This window comes from Rousettus aegyptiacus, unplaced genomic scaffold (assembly GCF_014176215.1).
Source record: "Rousettus aegyptiacus isolate mRouAeg1 unplaced genomic scaffold, mRouAeg1.p scaffold_m13_p_4, whole genome shotgun sequence".
Lineage (NCBI taxonomy): Eukaryota > Metazoa > Chordata > Mammalia > Chiroptera > Pteropodidae > Rousettus > Rousettus aegyptiacus.
The window spans coordinates 652,714-676,764 of NW_023416307.1; the positions used below are offsets into that span (position 1 = coordinate 652,714).

At 66.2% G+C, this 24,051-nt stretch overlaps 1 protein-coding gene across 1 annotated transcript; it reads left to right on the forward strand.

The window, feature by feature from the left end:
- The first annotated feature begins 1,020 nt into the window (after positions 1-1,020).
- Positions 1,021-23,271, forward strand: RIPK4 (receptor interacting serine/threonine kinase 4). The gene is made up of 8 exons (XM_036218577.1): positions 1,021-1,263; positions 8,965-9,256; positions 13,519-13,667; positions 14,984-15,033; positions 16,952-17,110; positions 17,835-17,938; positions 19,088-19,349; positions 20,882-23,271. Exons 1-8 carry the CDS (start codon positions 1,082-1,084, stop codon positions 22,036-22,038), a joined length of 2,355 nt encoding a protein of 784 aa, XP_036074470.1. The 5' UTR covers positions 1,021-1,081; the 3' UTR covers positions 22,039-23,271.
- The last annotated feature ends 780 nt before the right edge of the window (positions 23,272-24,051 follow it).

Below are 24,051 nucleotides of genomic sequence, written 5' to 3' on the forward strand. Positions count from 1 at the left end.
CTGTAAAATAAGATGGTTATGTGCCCGGTGGAAGGTAAGGGCTGCAGGAGCTACATCTGAGGCTTCCATGTGCGTGCTAAGAAACCTCTCCTTTTGGAGTGACTAACACAAAATACAGTTAATGTCATTAAAATGCTCCCTCTTTCATCTTCCCATCCAGTCCTCATTATTCATCCCAGTCAGCCAGGAATAAGCCTTTGCTCACCGTACAGACTCACAGGAATGAGTGGTTTTTAGGCGTGAAAGTCTGCAATTACACTGCTCAACCTCTGACCCAGATATCTTTCTGAGAGTGGGGTGCATTCCGGCTGGGAACTTTTTTTCGCCAGAGGTGTAAAAAGACTCCGTTTTCTAGGAAAGGACGAGGGGATCCCAGCGGCCTTTGGGAGGGAGGGGCGGACTTTAGACTTGCTGCTGCGGTAACTTTAAAAAGTTACTTGCAAAGTGAAAACTTCAGTGTAAAAGAGAGAGACATGGATCTCCAAGGGATTATGCTGAGTGAAAAAAACCAATTCCAAAAGATCTCACCTTAGATGATTTCTGTGTGCAAATACAGCAAATGTTTGAAATAACACAAGTTGGGGCTTCGGCGACAAAGGGCCACGGGAGGTCTGTGCGTGATGGGATGTTCAGCGTGGAGACGCGAACCCACGCAGGCGATAAAGTGTATAGAACGTAATATGCACAAACGAGGACCGGTAAATTTGGGGAAATCTGCGTAAGATCGGTGGATCGTATCAAAGTCCATATCTGGGTGCAATATCGTCTTTGTTCCTTTTTTTTTATTTTTATTTTTTGCCGAGTGTGGAGGAATGGCGGCACTGGGGAGGAGAGCGAATTCTTTCCCAGCACTGCACGCACTCTGCAGCGCCGTTAACACGCGCGGGTCCGCGGGGCGGCTGCCCTGCTCCCGACCCCGCGCGGCGCTCCCTCGGCGGGTGCTCAGGGGCCCGGCTCCCGGGGGCGGGGCCGGCGGCGGCGGGGCCGGCGGCGGAAGTGACGTCGTGGGCGAGGCGCACACCTGAGCACCTGGGCGGTCGCGGCTCCTCGGCGCTGCTGGGTCTGCGGCGAGAGGCGCGCGATGGAGGGCGACAGCGGGAGCCCGTGGGCCCTGGGGCTCCTGCGGACCTTCGAGGCGGGCGAGTTCGCGAGCTGGGAGAAGGTGGGCTCGGGCGGCTTCGGGCAGGTGTACAAGGTGCGCCATGTCCACTGGAAGACGTGGCTCGCTATCAAGTGCTCGCCGAGCCTGCACGTCGACGACAGGTCAGCGGCCCGGGCGGGGTCGGGCTGGGGTCGCGGCGGCGCTCGGGTTCCGAGGGCCCCCCTCTCCCTGCGCGCGTCGCCCGGGGGGCAGCGTCGGAGGGAAGAGCGGGCGCGGGCGAGGCCTCCAAGCCCCGGCGGGGACCTCGCGGGTCCGCGTTTGCCCCGGACCGCGGAAGGTGCCCAGGCGTGTTCCCTGGCCGCCCTGCGGCCTGCGTTTGAGGGTCGCGAGCGCCCCGCGGAGGCGCGTCCGGCCGCCCGGGACCCACCCGCGCGCTGCGGTCTGCGCCCGGCTTAGGAAATTGCCGTGTGGCGACCCGGGCTTTGTGAGCGCGCGAGACTCCGCTCGACTCACTTAGTAATTTTCGCTGGGGCACAAATTGCCGTAAGACGGTAATTATTTCGGTCGGAAGCGCCGGCTTGGCCTGGCCGTGCGGCCGCCCGGGCTCCTCGCGCTCGGTCCCTTGCGGTCTGTGCGTAATCCCGAGAGTGGGGGCGGGAGGGGGGTCCGCGAAGCAGCTCTCCGGCTTGCTTTTCGCTGTTTGCGGTTGCGTTTTAATAATTTAAACGCACGCTTCGATTGAGCACATTCGAGTGACTTTTCTTTGGGTGTAGCTTGCATTCTGTGTGGGACTTAGGTTTGGTTTGTATCCTGCACAGAGAACCCCCTTACGCACCCGCCCCGGCACACACAGACCCCGAGAAGCAGCCCCTTTGCAACCCCGCCCAGCCTTTGCTGTCCCGGAGACCTGGCTTCTGATCCTCGGGGCAGTGGGTGGTGGGGCGTCTTTTCACCGTGGGATGCTGGCGGGGCCCCAGGTAGCAGTGTGTGTCCCCAGGATTAGGGGACAGAGGACGGCGGTGTGTATGCAGGGATGAGCCCGCTTGGGAAGAAGAGGCCTGCGTGTTTTCGTCCTGGCCGAGGAGGTCGTGCAGTCGATTGGTGGCTTTCTGCCGTAAGCCTGAAAGCCAGTGTTTCGGGGGGACTTCAGTAGAGCGGTGGCAACTGTCACGGAAATATCACTAAGTCAAGGGCGAGGCGCTTGTGAAGCCTCCCAGGCTCTTCCCTCACTGTGCGGGGATCCTGGGGCCCGCCAGGACCGGGAGGGGCGCTGTGGTCATCTTGTTGAAATGCAAACGGCTTTGACTGCCAGCCAGCGGTGGTTAGATCCTGAAAGTGGAGACTGTTGCCAGTGGGGCGTTTTTTACGCTCTCGGGCACCTTCGCCTGATGGAGCTTTCTGGCGGACGTGAGTGTTATTTATCGGGGGAGGTTTTACCACCAGTTCCTTGTATTGGAAGCGCAAAGTAAACACACCCGTCCCCAGGCTGACTCATCGGCCCGCGTCTGCAGAATCTGTTATTTCCAGCCACCAGGCCCTTGGTTCCTGGGTGGCCCAGTTGGAGGTAGGGTTTCTCCACCTGAGACGGGTCACTTGTGATCTCGCATAGCCTGGTTGAAAAGTGTTTTGTCCTTTAACTGGAAGTCTTTCCTGCCCTGCCCCAACCAGGCAGGTGGTGGCACGCACTGGGCGGCTAGGTGGAGGTCAGCATCGCCCAGCAGGAAGCTGCTCACCTGCCCTCTGCCGCCGGGCACGGCTGGCCGAGCTCTGGCTGCGCAGCAGAGCTGCTTCTCCGGTCGGGGAGACGGTCAGAGAAAACGCCGGTAGCTTAAGCATCGCCTGGGCACAGCTCGCGCTTCTCCTCAGACGTGCGCTCTTCCCGCTGCGGTTTGGGGTGCGGGGAGGAGATGGGGGGGCTGCACTGCAGTCTTCAGAGTCCCGGCTCGGCTCGGCCTGTTTCTGTTCCTGCTTTGCACGCTGTTCCCTGGAGAGGGGACTAGGGTTTCCCGGGGTTCCTGGTTTTAGCCCCCAGCCTTCTCCCCCTCTGGGCTAGGTCTGGACTCAGCTGTGTGAAGGTGGCACCTCTGGGTCCTGCTGCGAGGGCCTGGGAGCTGGGTGCAGCCTCCCTGGGCACTTCCTAGGGGTGATCTGAAACTGGCACTGGACGTGGGGGGCAGGGAGAGACAGGAAGACACGGCAGAGCGCCCCAGGGGGAGCTGCGGCAGGGAGCTCACCCGCGGGCCTGTCCTGGGCGACCACAGGACAAGGAGCTCTCCTCAGCCTCCCACCAGACCTTGGAGGCTCCTGGCCTCGTCTCTGGAGACGGCTCCCAGCACAGCTTGCTTCTTCCCAGGCGGGAGGGGGCTGCTTTCACCCCTCTGCTCGTGACCTCGGGACCCATTCCAGTACAGGTGTGGGCCAGGCCGACTCTCTTCTCGTTGGCTGCTTGCCCCCAGGCAGGCGGGGGACTCCCTTCTGCAGCCCTGGCCCCAGCCTTCACGCCACCCTTAGCGACAACAGGACCCCAGGCCACGTGAGCGCATACCTCACCATGGGAAAGCAGGGGCGGTCCATCCCCGGACACCCCTGAGAGTCCTGGGGGTCGTGGCTGCTGTGTTGCTCTGCTCCTAATGGCTGACTCCCTTTAGAGGGTCCTGGGAGGAGTCTAGGGGTGGGGTGTTGCCATTGGGCCAGACAGGGGGCTCTGGAAGCCCCCTGCCTCCAGCCCCGGCCGCTGGCTGAGAGGAAGCCCTGAGTAACTGCGGCCGGGCCAGGCGCCAGCCCAGCAGCTCAGGCGCCGCGGGCACCAGCTCGTCGGGGCGAGCCCGAGCAGCCCCCGGCTCTGTGAGCTCACGGCTGACAGTCGGACAAGCCCGATTCTTGTCAGTTTTAAAAATAGCAGTGTGGGAACCCTTGGCGGCTCCCTGGGAACCTGACCGGGTTGCTGAGCGCAGGGGAGGCCTCGCTGGGAGCCTCGGCCCGCGAGCGCGGAGCCGTTCCCGGCCGCCTGTTCCCCAGCGCGGTTCCGGGGCTCTCGCCCCAGGGGCTTTGACAGTCACCTCGTCCTTCACCTCCCCGTTCCCCCCAGTTGGCTGCTTTCCTGGTTTTGCAGGACCACATCCTGCAGACAAAGGAGATGCTTCTAGAAGGGGAGGGGAGCCTTCCCGTGGCCTCCGGTCTTAGGACCTAATTCCTGGCAGAGCCGGGGCCCGAGGCCTTAGAAATGACCGTCTGCTGCCTCTCCTCTTCCTCCCCACCCCCGCCCTCCCTGGGGTGGGCACCTCGCCCAGCCCCGAATGCGGCAAGAGTGGAAGTACGTGCTGTCAAAAAAGGATCTGTAACCGACTGAGCCCCAACGTAGCCCTGTTAATGCCCAGAGATTTTCCTTCCGGGACCAAGGGGTCCTGGGGTCGGGGCGGGGGGCGGGGGCAGGGGCGCCATCTCCATCTCTGCTGGGCAGCCGAAGTGCAGCCCTTCCCCAAAGGGCGAAGGAGGAGGTGATTTCGGAGAAGCACGGCACCCATCCTCCTGAGCCGTGCCTGATTGCAGCCGTGGGTTTAGCATGGCACAGTTTTAGGGTGCTTTAATCACGATGGAAGTCCGCGGGTCCGGGCGGCCCGGAGCGTGACCGCCGGCGGTGAAGAGTGGAGTTTGGCGATCGCGGGACTGTGGGGCTCTCTGCAGACCCTAAAAGAATAAGTGATCCCAGCAGTGGATCTGCAGCTACTTCTGTCTGCTCGTCAGAGTAAACCAGAAACACTGCTCGGAGGAGGAGGGATTTCAAAAAGTAATTGCCACTGACCAAAAAAAAAAAAAAAAAAAAGAATGGTAATTTCTTTCGGGCAGGGGATAGTTTTCCTGTCTTTATCAGCAGCCAGTTCAGGCTTATCGAATTATAAATACTGCAGTGGGAAGGGCTGTAGCTTCCCAAAGCCAGAGGTGTCCCAGCAGGGGTGGGTGGTCCCAGCAGGGGACCCCAGGAGCGACTGAAGAAAGGCCGGGAGGATTTGGGTCTGGGGTGACTCGGGGCGGTGGACGAGACGAGCGTTGTTTCTGTGCTGACCGTCTGCTCACAGCCTGTGCTCGTGGGGAGGGCGCCCTGGCCAGCCCCACGTGCTGTGACAGGTGCCTCCGGTCCCCTGGAACCTCCTGCCGGGGGGGCCAGGGTGGGGGGCCGCGTCCTCGCCCCAGGGAGGCGTGGGGACCAGCAGGGCCTTCTCTGATCGAAGGCCTTTCCTCTCAGCTGCCGCAGAGAAGGCGGTTCGTCCCCGGAGACAGCGCCCTGTTTTCCAGGGTGGCTGGTTTTCCTCGGTGCGGTGGCCTGTGCGGAGTGGCCCGGCCGAGCTCAGCTTTCTGGAGCAGGCCGGCCGTGGTGGCTCTTTGCACTTTTATTTCTGTTTTAACTGATGGGGGTGTGTCGGGTGGGAAGGGTCCGGGGCAGGGGAGAGGGCCCCGGAGAACCGGCGGGGGTGTGGCCCGCGGCCCGCTGGCTGCGGGAGCCGCCAATGGGCGCAGCAGCTCGGCGATCAGAAGCCACCTGAGCTTCGTGCTGTAAGCCCTTTGGGCGCGTGGAAGGAAACGTGGCTGTGCAGAGGCTCGGCCTCCAGCCGCCGGACTTCGCTCCCTGAACCCCGTTTGTCGTTTGGTGGAGCGGGCTCCCTCTCGACCTGTCCGCCGAGCGTGGACCAGTGGCCGACCTCACGGTAGCCCGTGAACACCGGCGCCCATTGCTCCCGAGGGCAGGTGGCAGGCAGCCGCGTTGAAAGAGCGACCTGTAGGAGCCTGGAAGTCGCAGACCTGGCTCCTGACAGAGCAGCAGACGGGCTCCGGCCGCCGGCCGCGCGTGCGTGGTGCTGGCCTCGTGCACACAGCCACCCAGGGCCCCGCGGGAGGCAGAAGGGGCCGGCCGGGGGCCTGGCCTGCCTTCTCCCCTGGATGCCCGCCTGCCTTGTACACGAGGCTTGACCTTGGCCCCAGCCTGTCGCCTTCCAGAGGCCTATCGCGCAGGGCTGGCCTCTGCCTCCTCGTCACCCCCACTGGGCACGGAACCTACAGAGGTCCTGCTGAAGGGGGCGTGGCTCTTCAGCCCTGTGCAGGGCCCCCACAGGCCGGCGGGGCCCCCACAGGGCGCCAGGCACTCTTGCGGACATCTCGCTTCCCACGGGTTGGCTGTGTGAGCAGGGCGGAGAGCAAGCCGCTCCGCACTCAGCTCTGTTTCGTAGGGATGCCGGCCGCCCACCCCGCCCCGCCGCTCCCCTGTGCTCCCGCGAAGCGGGAAGCCTGGGTGATCGGGCCCCTCGTCCGGTCGCAACGATGCTCGCCCCGCCTGGGCCTCCCGCGCCGCCGCGTCCCCGCGGTGAAATGTCCCTCCTCCTCTCCTAGAAGTCGAGCCCGGTGAAGGCAGCGCAGGGTCTGCCTTGTCATCAGCTCTGACGCGTAGAGGGTGCTGGGTGAACACTCGTCAGTAAACGAATCTTCATTCGACACGGATGAGAATTCCGGTCAGCGCCGGCGGCGCTCACGCGGGCGCTTCCGGGCTGCAGCGGTGTGTTTGCGTTTGGTGGGAAATGCATCAGCCCGGTGGTCGCGGGGTTCTCAGGCGTGGCGCTGCTGGCCCCGCTGCCAGGTCCCTGTGCCTGGGGCCGTCCTGTGCGCCCCGAGCCCCATCCACTGCACGCGGCAACAGCGCGTCTCCCGCCTCGATGCTCAGTGTCCCCCGTGGGCAGTCACGCCGGGGTGAGCGCCGCTGGTCTACACCCAGAGGTGGTCTACACCTGGGCGAGGGGGATCGTCCCCCTGGCTCTCAGCTGCAGGGGCGGACGGGGGCAGAGGGGCTGAGCCCCCGGGGCCCGAATGGGAGTGTCCCCAGTGACAGCCGAGCGCAGGCCGAGCTCGGGGGCCGCAGCCGTTGGTGGACGGTGCCCTGCAGGCTGTCCGCACCGGCCGCCTCCTCGCTGGGCGGGGTTTTTGTGGCCGTGAGGCCATCTGGGAGCACGTCGTGTGCTCCGAGGATGCAGAGCGATGGGAAATGGAGTTGTCTCGTGGGTAGGCGAGCATCCCCCAGCAGGCTGGGAAGTGGCAGCAGGTGCGTCCAAGCTCCGGGAGACCCTGCGGTGGGCCCGAGGCCGTGTGGGGTTATGGGCAGGACGCTCGGGCCCGAGAGGTCTCCGAGGTGGCCCCCACCTGCCTCCTGCATGGCCCCATGCTGGCCCTTGGGCTGCTCAGGTCCTGGCTCCTGTGGGGCCTGTCTGGGCAGGTGGTTCTGGGCCTCTTCTTTAGAACGTTGTACGGAAGCAGGTTTCCTGCACCCACCTGGAACCCGTTCTCCAGGGCCAAGGCCCCTGCATTTCAGCCAGCTACCTGGGTGCCTTCTGCCCTGGGAACCACCAGCCTAGAGCCCGCGTGGTCACGCCCTGTCCTCGTAGGAGTCCGCCTTTTTTCCGGAATGCACTCGGAGACTTTGACCCAGAATGATAACACCGACCCAGACACTGGCATGTGGCCCGCCACCCACAGGCGGCACCAGGAAGGGACCTTAGACCAGGGCTGCACACTTCCTGCAGGGGAAAGCAGACGCGGCCGTGTGGGCGTGAGTCGGGAGGCTGGCTTCCTGTCTACACAGCGGGCAGGCCGGGGACCACAGCACGCCGCTGCCCAGCAGGCAGACCGTGCGACTGCCCCGTGACCCTGTCGGTCACGCCTAGGCCTGTGTCCCGAAGCGAAGGCGGACATGTCGCCCACTGCCCAGAAGGACGGTGTTGGCCACGGTAGCCGGAAGGCGCAGACAGCCCAGTGTCCATCCGCAGATGAGGGACGAGCCAGAGGCGGTCCCTCCACACCGCGTGGGGGCGTGACGGCTCGACACACGCCACACGCCACGGTTAGGGACATCGGCAGTGGCTGGGAGACCGTGTGACCTGCTTCTGCGAGGCCCCTGCAGTGGGCAGCTTCGTAGCGACAGGAAGCGGAAAGCCCTTGGCGGGGGCCGGACACACCTGCCGAGGGGGTTTCCTCTGGGATGGTGAAAAGGTTTCGTGTTTGGTAGTGGTGACGGTGTCACAGCATCGTGACCTTGTGTGAATTGTACACTCACATATGGTGAGCAAGATGAATACTGTTACGTATGTTTTACTACAGTTAAAAAAATTTTTGAAGGTGGCGCTCAGCAGACCCCTGCTTTAGACGAATGTGCCATTAATTTAAGTGCGGAGTTAGAGTCAGGAGTAATCGGGCCAGATAGTGTGTTGGCCCTAAAAAAAGAAGGTAAATTGCATTCATCAGATAGATAATTTGTTAGGACAACTTCTTAGTTGAATCTAGGCTTTTCTGCCTTCCTCCAGAAGGAAGGGATTGTCAGCACCGACCTCGCTTGCCCCGAGCTTGCTTGGCTCAGTGCCGCCCCTGGTTTTCAGATGATGATTAGAATTTCTGTCCTCCCCACCGGTCACGATGCTCAGGTGTGTTTGATCAGCCGTGGGGCCGAGATCTTTGGACAAATTTATTATGCGACGTTAAAGTGGGCTTTGTGTGCGTGTGCGCGCGTGCTTGTGTGTGCTTGTGCGTGCGTGCACTTGTGCGTGTGTGTGTGAGCGTGCACTTGCACATGCACTGTGCATGCACTTGTGCGTGCTTGTGCATACACGTGTGCACGTGTATGTGCACTTACACATGCACTGTGTGTTTGCGTGTGCATGCGTGCACTTGCGCCTGTGAGTGTGCCCTTGCACATGGGTGTGTGTGCGCTGCGGCACTTTCCTCGGCCGTGCCGCTGGCTGTCTCGTGGCCGCGGCGCTTCGAGTCAGTGGCTGGGTGGCCGCAGGTGACCCCCGCGTGACCCTCACATCTCTGCGCTTTGCTTTCAGGGAGCGCATGGAGCTGTTGGAGGAAGCCAAGAAGATGGAGATGGCCAAGTTCCGTTACGTGCTGCCCGTGTACGGCATCTGCCGCGAGCCCGTGGGGCTGGTCATGGAGTTCATGGAGACCGGCTCCCTGGAGAAGCTGCTGGCCTCGCAGCCGCTGCCCTGGGAGCTGCGCTTCCGCGTCATCCACGAGACCGCGGTGGGCATGAACTTCCTGCACTGCATGTCCCCACCCCTGCTGCACCTGGACCTCAAGCCCGCAAACATCCTGCTGGACGCCCACTACCACGTGAAGGTGGGGCGCCACCGAGGGCGGCCGGGCCGCGGGGCGGTGTGTGCCGGCCGAGGCGGGGGGTGCGGGGGGAGGAGCCCCAGGACAGTGCGGGGTGGGCGAGGGCTCGCGACAAAGGCTTCTGGGTGCGGGAGCACCGCAGCCCGCCGTCCTGCCGCGGGCGGAGCAGACGCTGCACGCTGCGGAGCTGGAGGATGGAGTCTGAACACGGCCACCTCCCCTTACCCCCGGTCCTGGGCACCCAGGAAACCGGAGGCCACAGACGTGCGCGGTCCTGGGAAGTTGGGTCGGAGACCAGCGGGGTGGCCGGCCGTCTCCCGTGGGACCGCGGTTGCGGTGCGGGCTCTGCTCCCCCCGGCAGGGGCCGGGGCAGTGGGAACTCGGGGCGCTCCGGGGTGCAGCTCCGTGGCGTGGCCGGGGGCTCACTCTGCCCCACGATGCGAGGCCTGCCTTTTTCCTGCCTTGATACGTCTGTAAAATGAGACGGCGTAAGGGACGACGTGACTGAAAACTGGGTGCGGCCGCCTGAAACGGGCGCTTGGGAATGTGGTCAGGCGCGTCTCCCGTGGCCCCGGCCCCCGTGGCAGGCCCTCGAGTGCTGGGGCGCCCTGCCGGGTGTCCGTGGTGATGCCGCGGTCGCCTGCCGGCTCTCCGGATGCAGTCGCCTTGTCCTTTCCCTTCTGCCTGGGGCTGAGTGAAGAGGACCCAAGGGATCCGCCCGCCCGAGGGAGCCACCGCGTTCCTTCCGGTTCCCGCTGCGACAGGCGAAGGGACCCGCCTGTGCTCTGTCACCACCGTCCCCGCCGCACCGCAGGCTGCTTCCCTGTTGGCCCGAGGAGGCGGGAGGCCCTGCCCCCCAGCTCCCTCCGGCCTCGGCGTCCTCCCCCGTGGCGGGAACAAGGTGCCGGGTGGCTGCCCACGGCCCCTCCCTGCGCCCGGACTCTGCGCCCGGACTCCGCAGCAGGCACCCGGCTTCCGGCCGAGCCCACGGCCCCTCCCTGCGCCCGGACTCCGCTTCCAGCTGAGCCTTCACGAGGCCAGCGGGGAAATCTGTTTTCACTGGGGCGGCGATTACAAGTTGTCCCTTGTATGAGCGCCTCTCGGTCCTGGGGCTTTGGCTCCAGGCGGCAGGTTCCGCTGCCCGCACCGACATGGCAGCCAGGCCGTCCCCTGGGCAGGGTGCAGCCTTGGCTCCCCACTCGGCTGCACACGAGAAGGGGAAGCCAGTGCCAGGGCCCCCCCCGCCCACGGGAGCTGCCCCCATCCTCTAAGTGAGGGACCCAGTGGACAGAGGCCTCCGGCTCCTGCTAAGCCAAGGTTCAGGGGTTGAATCACGGCCGGTGTCGCCGCCCTAGGGTGAGGGCAGAGTGCCTTTGGGTGGAAGAAGCAGCCTGAGGAAAGCTGAAAAGTTCTGGGCTCGGGGCAGCGGGGAGAGGCGGCGTGGCCGGACTGCGGTGGCGGGGCCGGGAAGGCCGGACCGTGGCCTCGTGGCCGGCTGCGGGCCGCAGGGGTGGAAGCCGTGGGGAGCGTGCTTTGCCCTGCGGCTGCTGAGCGCGCAGCAGGTGCTCGGACAGGGGCGTCTGCAGCCAGGGCCCTCCGACGTGTCTCCGGGGCCGTGGGCCGCGGCCGGCCCGGCCGGGCTTCTGTGGCCGTGCGCGCCCTCCCTGTCCTCCTCCCGGGTCGAGCGCAGTGCTGGGGCACGTGGGCATCCCCGGAGGGCCACGGGGTCGATCACAGTGACGCGCCTGGCCCGCGAAGTGCCCGGCGAAGGTCAGCGTGTTGGGGCGGGTGCTTCCGTGGCCAGTAGATGTTCGTCTGTCCCCACAGGGATGTCGACGTCTAGGGGTGGCCCCCCGTGCCGGGTGCCCCTGGTGCCGCCGGGTGAGGGCGTGAGAGCCGCGCTCTGCCCGCGGGGCACCGTGGCCTTGCTTTCCTTGCTGGGCGTCTCCTGCGCTGGCTCTTGGGGCCTCAGTGAACTTCCCGTCCGCCTCCTCCAGACACCTGGCCGGGCAGACCTGGCGCTTCACAGCCGCTGTGAAATGGGTGACAGTTCCTCACGGAGCCCAGCGTGGCCGCGAAGGGAGCGGGGTAGAGCCTCCGGGGACTGGGCTCCGTGACAGGACGCGGAGGGACCCTGCTGCCTCCGGGCCCAGGGCTCCGACGGCGGCTCGGGCCAGCGCGGCCCTCCCAGTGCCCCAAAAGGCCAGGGCGGCGGCTTTTCTGTGGCCCTCGTCTTCGTCAGTGGCCTCAGTCACCTCGCACAGACCCGGACAAATAAACCGTGTTCACGTGACGCGGTTCTCAGTCCCAGCCCTGGCTGAGGGGCGGTGGAGGCGGCGGAGCCTTGTTGGGGGCCCTAAGTCGCTGATCAGTCGGCCATCAGATACCTGGGTTCTTTTCAGCCGATGGTTCTTTGAAGCAATAAACCTTGACTCCGGAATCTTGAAATTAGACAGACGCCGTCAGCCAACCCCTCCCATGGGCCCTCGGGACTCCCCGTTGTCTGCAGAGAGGCGATCTGAATGCAGACCTTCACAGCGAGCCCTTACCTTTCCCAGGTTTTAAAGACAATTAATGTAAAATGAATGCTTGGTATTTGTGTTAAGTACATTAAATGTCAATAGTCAAGCATTGGTTTTCACGAGTCAGGAGTAGAGCCATGTCAAGTCAGAGGTGAAATAACGTGGTCGGTCAGTCTACATCTCAGGCTCGGATGACGCTGTAGTCAGCGGTCCCCAGGGTCTGTCCCCCTGTGGTCTGCAGAGCCTTGCTCCCTGCGGCCGCTCTGCCCTGACCATGCCCTTCGCCAGTTTCCCCAGCTGGACGGGAGTCTGTTGTGCCCGGGGATGGCCCCGGCCCGTGTCAGGGAGCAGGGGCAGGCGACCCGGGCCCCGGCCGGGGCGGGAGGCAGGTGACCCGGGCCTCGGGTGGGATGGGAGGCAGGTGACCTGGGTTCCGGGCGGGACGGGGGGCAGGCGACCCGGGTCCCGGGAGGGACCGGAGGCAGGTGACCCGGGCCCCGGGTGGGATGGGAGGCAGGTGACCCGGGTTCCGGGCGGGACAGGGACAGGTGACCCGGGCCCCAGGCAGGAGAGGCGAGGATGGGCAGGAGGCACCTATGGGCGGAGGGTCGGCAGCTGTCGGGGAGTTCTGGTCCCTGGGTTTGCGTTTCGATGCCGGAGCCTTTATTTCGGCTGCTTTTCCTTGGCCGAGTCCGTGGTGGAGAGGCTGGTGACGAGGGAGAGGGCTGGGAACCCCCCGGGCCGTGAGCTGCCGTTCAGTCCGCCTGGTCTGGGGGCCGGGTTTATTCTGGGGAACCGGCGCTCCCCGTTCCAGAGCGGGCAGTTTCTTGAAGGCCAGGAAGAGACAGCAGCGGGGGGCCTGGCCAGCCTGCGCTGGGCACGGCCTGGCCGCAGGGGTAGAGGCCCGGTCCAGGGTCCAGTCTGCGGGCTTTCTTCCCGACACCTCCCCGCACATGTGGGCAGAGATCCTGAAGGGTCACGCCTGTAAGTCGTAACTTCTCCCCTCTTCAGTGGTGACGACGCTGGGCCACTGGCTCGTGGTGAGCCCAGGACGAAGGCCTGACTCAGCCCCGTTTCCTGCTGCGCCGTCGGTGTGTTTGAGGGAGGGGCCGGGGTAACCCAGAGACGCGCCGGGACCCCTACGCCTCGCAGGAGAGCAGGAGGGGCTGCTTCCTTCGTGGGTCCCAGGCCCCTGAATGCCCGTGCCTGTGGCCTCGTCCCACACACAGTGCTTCCGTGGCTCCGGGGGCGGGGGGCCTGGAGGAACAGCTGGTGCCCCCCAGAGGCTGTGGCTCTCCACGGCCCCCACTGTGGGTGTCCGGGAGCTGTCAGGACACCTTTGCCCAGAGGAGACGAGGTGGGGTGTGGGGCCTGAGCGCCAGGGGCCCAGGTGCCCCGCAGGTGGAGATGCGTATCAGACCTGTGTTTGGTGCAGGTGCCGGCGGGCGCCCGCTGATCGCAGAGCGTTCCAGGTGGGGCCGAGGCGGCGCCGTCTGTGAGTTCGCTCGCCTCACAGGGCTTCTGACGCGCAGGCCCCTTTCAAGCATTTGCCGCCGCTCGCCCGCCTGCCCAGCCGGCGCGGGGCACAGCTGGCTTGTCCCAGCTCCGGGCCTGGCAGGCACCGCTCCCCCCGTGTTGTCGGGACCCGGAAGCGCCCGGCGGGGCTGCTCCCCCGTGCGGGGTGGGCTGTCTCCCGCGGGGCGCCCGGCGCCTGCTGAGCCCCCTGCCTGTGCTCCATTGCAGATCTCCGACTTCGGGCTGGCCAAGTGCAACGGGCTGTCTCACTCCCAGGACCTGAGCATGGACGGCCTGTTCGGCACCATCGCCTACCTCCCCCCGGAGCGCATCCGCGAGAAGAGCCGGCTCTTCGACACCAAGCACGACGTGTACAGGTGCAGAAGCCCCCGGGCCCCGCGCCTGGCCCTGCATGCCCCAGACGGCACTGGGGACAGAGGGTCTGAGGTGTCGCCGGTGGGTGCCGGGAGCTGGGGGCACAGTCGTCCCCTGTGAGTGCCGCCTGCAGAGGGCGGAGGGTGTGAGTGGTCACTGCCATTAGGGCCGGCTACGGGACCAGCCTGGCAGCCTTCACACGGTGATGTTTTGGCGTTTTTATAAAACGAGGGTTTTGCGGCTCAGCTGCCGAGACAACCCTCTGCTCCAGGTGGTCTCGGACCTCGTGCCCGTGGGTTGAGCTCTCCGACGTCCAGGCCCTGCGGCCCAGCGGCTCACACCCAATGTCCCTTGCCTGCGGGCTCAGGCCGCTGCAGGCCGTGCACACGCGGGCACCGTGGGCTCGCGCACCGGCAGGCAGCCCCGTCGTGCCCCGTCTTCCTTCCCACATCGTGAAGGTCTTAATCACGGGCTTCCTGGAGGAGGAGGGGGCGGGGTGCGGACGGGCGCCTGGGCCCCTCGCTGTCTCCCCTGGGGCGACCGGGACCCAGGGCCCCGGGGCTTTGCCTTTTGTCCCACCGGCAGGCCGACTGGTTTGACGATAACCACTGTGTGTGCTCAGCAGGGGAACTGCACTCGGGCTGCTAGTCACAGCTTGTACGTTTGGCGAGGGGAAGATTATTTATTTGGGAGTGGAGAGCGTGAACGTTTGAACTCGCAGGTTACAATTAATCGTCAGTGGAGAAATGTGGGGGCCCAGTCGACAGCCACGGGCGGCTCAGGGCAGGGTGTTGGCTCGGTGTTCAGACGCCTGTTTCGTTTTGTTTTTATCAGGTTGAGCTCTTTTTCAGTGTAGTCAGGGTGATTTTATGTATTACGTCTAAGTCATTTCCAGCAACTGAGGAAGGGCTCCGGGGAGGGCCCTGGGTTGCCGGCATGTCTTCTGGACCCTCTGACAGACAGACCCTCAGTGGGCGAGTGCCCCACAGCACCCAGAGCTGTGTCAGCGTGGGACCCCCAGAGCTGGCAGGAGGTTGGGGGTGCATTCAGCCAGCGGCTGACGGCGGCACGCCTTTTTGGGGGCTCCCTCACGCCGCGGGAACTCACAGCTCAGCCGGAGGGTGTTGCCCGTGGTCTGACGTCCGGCCCTCCACGCTGGTGCCGTGTGCCGCAGCGAGGGGGTGCACCTGTTTTAAACCGTCACGGGCAGCATCTTCGCGTTCGCCCCGCTGCGGGTTAGAGACGGGCTCCTCCGGCCGCGTCGCTGGGCGCGGGTCTGGCTCACGGACACTGACCGACCTGCCCGGTTTCCTTCCAGCTTCGCCATCGTGATCTGGGGGGTTCTGACGCAGAAGAAGCCGTTTGCAGGTGAGTGGGCTCGTCCTGGGGGTGGCGCCTCTGTCTGTCCTGGGCAGCGGAGGGCGCTGCGTGCTCGGCGCCCGTGGTCCACCTCGGCGCGGGGGCGGCTCGGGCCTGCCTAAGAGGTGGGCACGCGGCCCACAGCCCACGGCCCGGCGGCGGGGGCCTGCATGCCGACAGAGCGCCCCTGCGGCGGGTTTCCAGTGGGGAGTTCAGGGCGCCAGCCCCCGTGTGCTTGCGATGTCATACACACAACGTGAAGTTCATCATTTTACCTGTTTAAAGTGTGCGACGTGGGGGCGCTGAGTACGATCACAGTGTTGTTCCGTCACCAGCAGTATCGAGTTCCAGAACATTCTCGCCCCCCAGAAGGCAAGCCCACGGCCATTAAGCCGTCACTTCTCGTCCCCCGCCCTCTCCCCGGTGACCGCGAGTCTGCTCTGAGTCTGCTCTCTGTCTCGTGGGTCTGCCTGTCGTGGTCACTTTAAACTGTGGGAAAACGCGGTGACCTCCACCCTCTCACCTGCTTCTGAGGGTGCCGTCCAGCCCTGCGGTGCACACTCGCGGCACTGGGCAGCCAACCCCAGAGGCGCTGAGCAGTTTCCGCCCCACGTGGGTGCCCGGGGCGCCCGCACCCGAGCCGTACCCATTCCCCTCCCCGTCCGGTCACTCACCGGTCTGGTTTTTGTCCTCAGAGTTCAGTACTTTGACACAAACTAACACTTCACGCGAAAGGCAGGGACCCCTTTGCTTCATGGGCCAGAGTCCCTTTTCCCGTGGGCATTTCTGGGCCACTCACGTTATCGGTGGCTTGACCACAACTACCTGAAAATGTGGATGGGAGCCCGTGCGTGGCCCCAGGCCCGGGAGTGCCTGCCGCGCGAGCCGCAGATGAGGCCGAGGGGCTTTGTCTCTCCACCCTCTCCCCAAGTCCTCCTCCGCGGGGTCCGGGGTCTGGGTCGCCTTTGGCGGACGCCCAAGGCCAGGTGCACGATGCGAGCTCGGCAGAGGAGGCCCACGCGCTCCACCGCTCGGTAGACGGGGGTTCGGGGCGCCAGGTGCCTCGCGGGCCTCCCGGCCATTTCTGGCAGTGGAAAATCTTCTCATTTTAGAAGTATGAGTTCTCCTGGAGACCGTGTGAAGCTGCCTCAGACGGTCATTGCCTAAGGCGTACGGGAAAGAGGACCACACACCGGCGGGGAGTCCGGTGGCCGGGGTGGCGTGGGCCAGTTCCCGCTTCCCGCACCTGCGGGCCCGCACCTGCCGCCTCGCGGCTCTGCAGAGCTCCTGCTGTGCACGTGCTGGGAGCTGGGGGCGGGGGGCCCTGGGAGTCCAGCTCCAGTGGACGGGGTGGTTTTCGGTGAGCACAGGAACAAATCTGGCCCACAGAGGGCCGCCCGTGGCCCTGGATGTGTCCCCAAGACAAGGACGTGATGAGGATGCGTGTTTCTGAAGAGGGTCGGAAAGGGGGGCAGGCGGGTCCCCATGTTACGCGTTCTGGGGGAAGAGGCCCCCGTGTACACGCTGTGCCCCGAGTGCGCTCCGGGGGGCCGGCTCGCTGCGGAGGCCAGACGGGGCCCGCGAGCTGCGCTGGGGTCAGGATTCGGGGGCGGTTTTCGTCGTCAGAGGGGCATGTGGGGGCACTCGGGGGCCGGGGGCCGCGACTCCGGCATTCACACGCGTGGCCCCCGCTTGCCGGGCACGGGCCGCTTCGGAGCATGTCTCGTCAGTGCCGTGTGCCGAGCACTGATCCCGCTGCGGCTCCCAGGCGGCCCCCGCAGCCGGGCGGATGAGGCCGGCCGCGGCTCTGTGCGTCGGAAAGGAGTCGGGCGGCCTCGCGGCACGTGGGGGGCCCGGGGGGGCACCGAGCGCCCTGCCGCCGCCCGCCGGCCCCAGAGCCGCCCTGACCGTGCGCGTCTCCTCCCAGATGAGAAGAACATCCTGCACATCATGGTGAAGGTGGTGAAGGGCCACCGCCCCGAGCTGCCGCCCGTGAGCCGGGCCCGGCCGCGCGCCTGCAGCCACCTGCTGCGCCTCATGCAGCGGTGCTGGCACGGGGACCCGCGTGCCCGGCCCAGCTTCCAAGGTGAGCGCCCGCACTGCGCCCCCGCTGGGGGCTCCCTGCACGACGGTGTGGGGCAGGCCCTGGAGTCACAGGAGAGAGCAGGACGGGGCGGGGGGCAGGACGGGGCCGGGGGGGGCAGGACGGGGCCGGGGGGCGGCAGGACGGGGCCGGGGGGTGGGCAGGACGGGGCCGGGGGGCAGGACGGGGCTGGGGGGCAGGCCCGCAGGGGGACGGCCCACAGAGACCGCCGCCCCAGGGCCAGCGCCCGGAACGGCGTGGCTGCCACTCTGGCCTGTGGCCCTTGCTTGCAGGGCCCTGGTGGGCAGCCGGGACTTGCAGGTCCACTCCAATCATCCACCCTGGCTCCGGTCCAGGGCTGGGCTTGCTGCCCGGAGGAGCCGGGACTCAGCGTTTCGGGTTCACATAGAGTGTGAACGAGGTGGCGGCCTCACGTGCTGGGCGCAGGCAGCCAGGCCGTCGGTGCGCGCTCTGGGGGCTCCCCCTGAGGAAGCTGCTTTGGCCGTCTGGATCCCTGTGGCTTGGGTCTGGCCAGACCCTGTGCGTTATTGCAGACAGAGGCCCAGTTCAGCCCGGTGGGGGCCCTGCGGGGGGGTCAGCTGTGAGCTTGGCCAGAGTCGGCAGCTTTGGGGCGTCACCCCTCTGTCCCTGCCCGAGATGGCACCTTTAAGTAGAGTGAATGCAGAAGTCATCGTCTTGGTAACATGCCTTTTTTTCTCCCTAAAAGAAATCACCTCTGAAACTGAGGACCTGTGTGACAAGCCCGATGACGAGGTGAAGGACGCAGCGCAGGACCTGGACGTGAGGGACCCTGCGGAGCCCCGGAGCGAGGTGCGGGGCCCCGCGGTGCCCGCCGCTCTGCGTCGCTGGGACCCCCGGCCAGCTGGGGCGCCGCGTCCCCCGCTCCGCGGCTCGGCCTGCCGTCGGCCACGGCCGTCCTGTGCTTAGTGGCAGGCGGGCCAGCCCCGGGGCAGCCTCAGTGGCCCAGACCCGTCCCCTCTGCCCATCTGGTTACGAATGAGCAGCCCGGGCCCACGTGTGGCCTTAAAAAGCCACCAGCGGGGTGCTCCTTGGGCCTGGGGAGCAGGCCCAGCTGGGGGAGGCGACTGGGCTGGGGGCGGGCGTGTGGCACTCCTGGCTTGGGCCTCTCCGCATGAGCCATTTGCTCTGCGGGCCGCGCAGGTCACACGAGATGTGATAAGCTCCAGCCTCCAGGGCTGACCGAGCAGCGTTACAGTAAGGAGACTTATGAAGCGAAGCCTGAGCTAACGTCACGGCTCGCCGACTGCTGTCAGGCGCCCCCCCCCCCCCCCGGCCGCTGCCGTGGTGCTGGGAGATGACCTTTACGGTGGTGCCACCGTCCGAACGTGAGGTTGGGGAGCGGAGCTGTGATGGGGAGGCCGCCGGGCCCCAGCCAGTGGGAGCAGCTCGGTGCCCCCGACCACCAGTCAGCGGACCAGCGGCCCCCAGAAGGGGGAGGACTTGGGGAGGCCCCCGGGGCCCCTCAGACCGGCTCCCCCGCTGCCTGCGAGGGGCGGCTGGCGGCCATGCCGTTGTAGCTGGGCCGGCCCCGCCCTGTCCTGGCACAGCTCCTGGGAGAGGCCACAAGTCGTGGGCAGTGTCGGGGGACCCACCCCGCGCCCCACGCCCTCGTCTCCCGCCAGTGCTGACTGCTCTGGTGGGCACTCCTGAGCATCGTTGCCCGTCCGGCCTTTCGTCCGGCCGCGCTGCGTGCCGGCCCTGCGTGGCGGGCCCAGGGCATCGGGCAGCATGGTGCTGGCCTGGCCGCCGCACAACACTCGGCCGTTCCCCGCCAGGTCCCCCCGCCCGGCGCGCCCGGCGCGGTGCCGTGGACCCCTGGTGCCGTGCGGGCGGGCGCGGGGGTCACGCTCCCGCGTGCGGGCTGGGGACCGCGTGCCCCCGCCCCGCCTGCGAGTGCCCGGCCAGCGCCTCACCGGCCCCCTCTGCTCGTCCCCGCAGGCGCCCGTGTCCACGCCCCTGAAGCGCGCCTCCGCCCCGGCCTTCGACGAGGACGACAGCCTGTCGGAGCTGCTGTCGCAGCTGGGCTCGGGCGCCTCGCAGACGCTCGCGGGCCCGGGCGAGCTCAGCCGCAGCGCCTCGGAGTCGCGGCTCCCGTCGGCCGGCAGCGGCAAGCGGCTCTCGGGGGTGTCCTCCGTCGACTCCGCCTTCTCCTCCAGGGGCTCGCTGTCCCTGTCTTTCGAGCGGGAGCCTTCCACGGGCGGTGAGTGGGGGACCCCGTGTCCCGGGAGGTAGCGGTGTAACGGGGGGCTGGCGGGCAGGGCGCAGTGAGTCTGTGAGCAGGTGGAAGGTTCTTGACCTGATGATAATTCCTCGTTTCCTCCGTCCCTTCGCGAGCCGGCTGGGTGTCAGTGGCTTGGTTGGTCACTGCGCCCGAGCCCAGAGCAGGCGGCACTCAGCCGGGGCGGGCCGTGAGCCTGGCTGGGCCAGCGCCGGCGCAGGGTCTGACCTCGGGCTGGGAAACCCACGGGAGCTTGGGGGGGGGTTTGAACCCCACCCCTTCCTCACAGAGGCCAGCCCCGCACCCTGCTGCGGGTGCTCCGGAGACGCCCCGGACGCCCTTACCTGCAGCCCCGGGGCGGTCACAGCACCCTGCCCGTCGCGAGCCCTTCCCAGCCAGCTCGGCTCAGCCTCCGTCATTCAGTGGGACGGCCTCCCCGTCAGGGCTGCTTTCTCTGCCCCTGGTCCAGGGCCGGGCCTTGGGCGTGGGGGCCGGCGCGTCCTGTGGCCCTCACTGCCACCTGCCAGGCAGGATGTGCCCCTGAGCTGCATGTGAGCGGCCCCAGCCCCGTGAGGACCGTGTGGATGCTCACACTCAGGGCACCGGCGTGGGCGACCGAGTGCCAGCCGGTCAGGGACCCCAGGTGGAGGGGCCTTTGCTTTTCCTGCAAACGAGGGAATTCCTTCTGAAGACAGGACCGTTCCTGGGTGCTGGGGCCCCAGGGGTTTGCAGAGGGACCGTTCGGGGTGACGGGCGTTTTGTGCAGGGAGGCCCCGCCGCAGAGCCTGAGCGGAGGTGGGCAGCGGCGCCGAGGCCCAGCAGGGAAGGGGCCCGGCTCCCGCGGGGAAGCCCCTCTCGGTCCACTTCTCCCAGATGCCGCCTCATCCTCACGCAGAGGGAGATCTGGTCACTGGCCCAGCCCCGAAGTTGCGGTCAGAGCACCGAGCCCCACGGGGCCAGTTCTGCGTCCCCCCTTCCTCCGGCACCCCACCCCTGAAGCGAGGCCCTGTGCATGTGTCTCATGAGGGACTCTGTACAGTGGGGTTTTCGTGACGAGTGGGGCCTTTTCATTTTGAACCATGGTCCTCGTGAGATGGGGGACTCAGTGTTTTCACGACGCTCATAGGGACGCGGGGACAAGAAGTGCCATTTGGAGGCTGGGCTGGGAGCAGCCTGGCAGGCCCCGGAGGGGTGGCCCGGGGGTGGCAGCTGCCAGCTCTCTGGCGATCTGGGAGCTGCGGCCGGGTCCGTGCCCCACCCCCTTCCTGTGAGCAGTCACCTCAGGTCCTGAGTCCAGCAGGGGCCTGTTTTACGTCCTTTAATCATGACCCTACAGGGCGGCTTGAAGGATTTTTATTTTGCAAATTGACAGAAGAGCCTGTGGGAGACACTGACTGGCCTGCCTGGGATGTCAGGCGGCGCGGAGGCGCGGTCGCCTCGGGACAGCAGCCGGCCTCGGGGGGCGCCTGGGGGCCGGCGGCCGCGTCTGACCCTTGCCCCCGCTCTGCCCGCAGACCTCGGCATGGCGGACGTGCAGAAGAAGAAGCTGGTGGACGCCGTCGTGAGCGGGGACACCGGCCGGCTCATGAAGATCCTGCAGCCGCAGGACGTGGACCTGGTGCTGGACGGCGGCGGCGGTCTGCTGCACCTGGCGGCGGAGGCCGGCCAGGAGGACTGCGCCAAGTGGCTGCTGCTCAACAACGCCGACCCCAACCTGCCCAACCGCCGGGGCGCCAGCCCGCTGCACGTGGCCGTGGAGAAGCGGGCGCGGGGCGTGGCGGAGCTGCTGCTGGCCCGGAAGGTCAGCGTCAACGCCACCGACGAGGACCAGTGGACGGCGCTGCACTTCGCGGCGCAGAACGGAGACGCGTGCAGCGCGCGGCTGCTGCTCGCGAGGGGCGCGGCGGCGGACGCGGCCGACTGCGAGGGCCGCACGCCGCTGCACGTGGCCTGCCAGCACGGGCAGGAGGCCGTGGCACGCGCGCTGCTCCGCCGCGGCGGGGACGCCGGCCTGCCGGGCCGGGGCGCCTGGCTGCCGCTGCACTACGCCGCCTGGCAGGGCCACCTGCCGCTCGTGCGGCTGCTGGCCAAGCAGCCGGGGGCGAGCGTGAACGCCCAGACGCTGGACGGCCGGGCGCCGCTGCACCTGGCCGCCCAGCGGGGGCACTACCGCGTGGCCCGCATGCTCACTGACCTGCACGCCGACGTGGACGTCCGCAGCGCTCTGGGCCACACGCCGCTGCACGTGGCCGCGGAGACGGGGCACACGAGCACCGCCCGGCTCCTGCTGCACCGCGGCGCCCACAGGGAGGCGGCGACCGCGGAGGGCTGCACCGCCCTGCACCTGGCTGCCCGCAGCGGCCACCTGGCCACCGTCCGGCTGCTGCTGGAGGAGAAGGCCGACGCGCTGGCCCGGGGGCCCCACGGCCGGACGGCGCTGCACCTGGCCGCGGCCCACGGGCACGCGGAGGTGGTGGAGGCGCTGGTCAGCGCCGACGTGCTCGACCTGCCCGACGAGCAGGGCCTCAGCGCGCTGCAGCTGGCCGCCCAGGGCAGGCACGCCAGGGCGGTGGAGACGCTGCTCAAGCACGGGGCGTACGTCAACCTGCAGAGCCTCAAGTTCCAGGGGACCCTCAGCCCCGTCTCCACGCTCCGGCGGAGCCAGACCTAGCCCGCTGCCCTCGGAGCCTGGGGCCCTGGCGGGGCCCCCGTCCCACTGTCCTGGCCCGCCACGGGGACAGAGTGCTGTGTGCATGTCAACTCCCCTCACTTTGCTGATGGCCGGTGGCGCATCAACCGGACGGGCCGTCGGGGCAGGCGGCTGCTGGCTGCCGATTCATGCTGGAGTCCTCTTGGGCCCGTACCCGCCGCACGGAGGCGTTTGACCCACGTGGTCCAGAGGGACGATGGGTCGGAGTCATCGCGTCGTGCTCCTGCTCGTGGGTCTTCAGCGGTGGGCCCGGATGCCACCGCGCCTGCCCCGCCCTGAGCAGAGCCACGGACCACGCCAGCCCGTGGAGGCAGCCGGGAGCCGCCGCGCGCTGTCTTCGTCGGGGGCGGCAGGCGAAGCAGCCTGTTCCGGAGTGTTTTAGTGGAATTCTTGTTCTGTGGAATGTCGCCGGTAGATGAACACAGTGTCAGCTGTCGCTTTAAACCTTAGAGACGGTCGTGTTGTTGGTCAGGCGAGTCCGTGCGGGCCGTGTGCAAACGCAGTTCGTAGACACGGGTCTTCCCGGCTCGCCCGTACCGCACCCGTGGGCCGCCTCCACCCACACTGCCCGCCGCCGCTCGTTCCTCAGTGCAGAAACTGGTTTTGGAACTCTAGAGCCATCCGTAAGAGTCATAAAAATTCACTGCAACCTCAGTTTCGGACTAAAATCGGCGTTACCCGGACGGATGAACCCCCTGCCTCGCCGACCCCTTTCCAGCTCTGAGTTTTGGTACAGGGGTCGTCTGCGTGGAGCGCTGCTGTTTGGGAGTCTCAGTGGGGCTTTCCGACCTACCTTACACATGGCTGCACTGGACACCCCCCCAGGTGGCCCCAGGGGACCCCCACACGCTCTGGGCCGTGAACGATGCGGTCATCCAGCGCCTTCCCTCATTGTCACACGGGTCCCCTTGGTGCCCCCGAAATGCTGTTCACCGGGCGCGTTTGCTGCGGGGGCGGCCCTGACTGCAGACCCGCCTGCCGCGGGACAGAGAACAGTCGATGTTAATATGCCGTGAATGTCGATGTGAGTCTATGGGCGGGGTGCTTCTTTTCTGTGACAGGAAATACCCAGACTCTCTCAGAACTGGCTATGTTTTAATACGCCTCGCGCCTCTGCGGCAGACGCTGCTGCCGTGTGGAATGTGTGGAAGACGACGTCGGTCTGATGTAAATAAAGCTACGTGAGCTGCTTTCTTTTGGAGTCAGGCTGCTTTTTCTTAGAAGCAAGCTCGAGTAATCCGATTCCCGGAAACAGGAGACTCGAGGCTGCGTGGCGTGGCGTGGCGTGGCGTGGCCTGGGGGCGGCGGGGCTGCGGGGGGCACCTGGGCATCCTGCCCCCTCAGCCCGGGCCCTTCCGCGCGTGAACCAGTGGGGAGACCAGCGGGTCTCGATGGGAGACGCTCCCAGCACCAACGTTTGTATTCCGTTTTAAATGTTTATAATTCTTATTTGTTAACTTTACATTTTGAAATAATTCGAAATTATAGTAAAGTTACAAGAACGGTACACGGAGCCCTGGCTATCCCTTCTAATTCCCATTGTTGACATTTCAGCTCATTTGCCTGATCACTCTGTTTTCTGTCTCATCCACCCACCCACCTACCTGTCCATCCATCCAGTTATTTACCCACCTACCCACCCCCCCGCTCGTCCATCTGTCCACCCGTCCATCCACCCATCTACCTGCACATCTGCCCACCCGTCCATCAGTTCAGGTGGCAGACAGTGTGCCCCGCGACCCCTAAACACTTGTGTGGATTTCCTGAAAACAAATTCCTATGCAACCACCGTGTGCCTGTTGCAGCCAAGAAATTAATGTCGAGACGATGCTTAGTCCAACCCACAAATCCTTCTCAGGTTTTGGCGATTGTGTCAAACGCGTACTTTGTGGGACAGACAGCAACCGCCACAGCCACAGTGACGACCGGCTTTCTCCCCGGACCGAGCCGGGGCGCCCTGTGCTCTCTGCCACC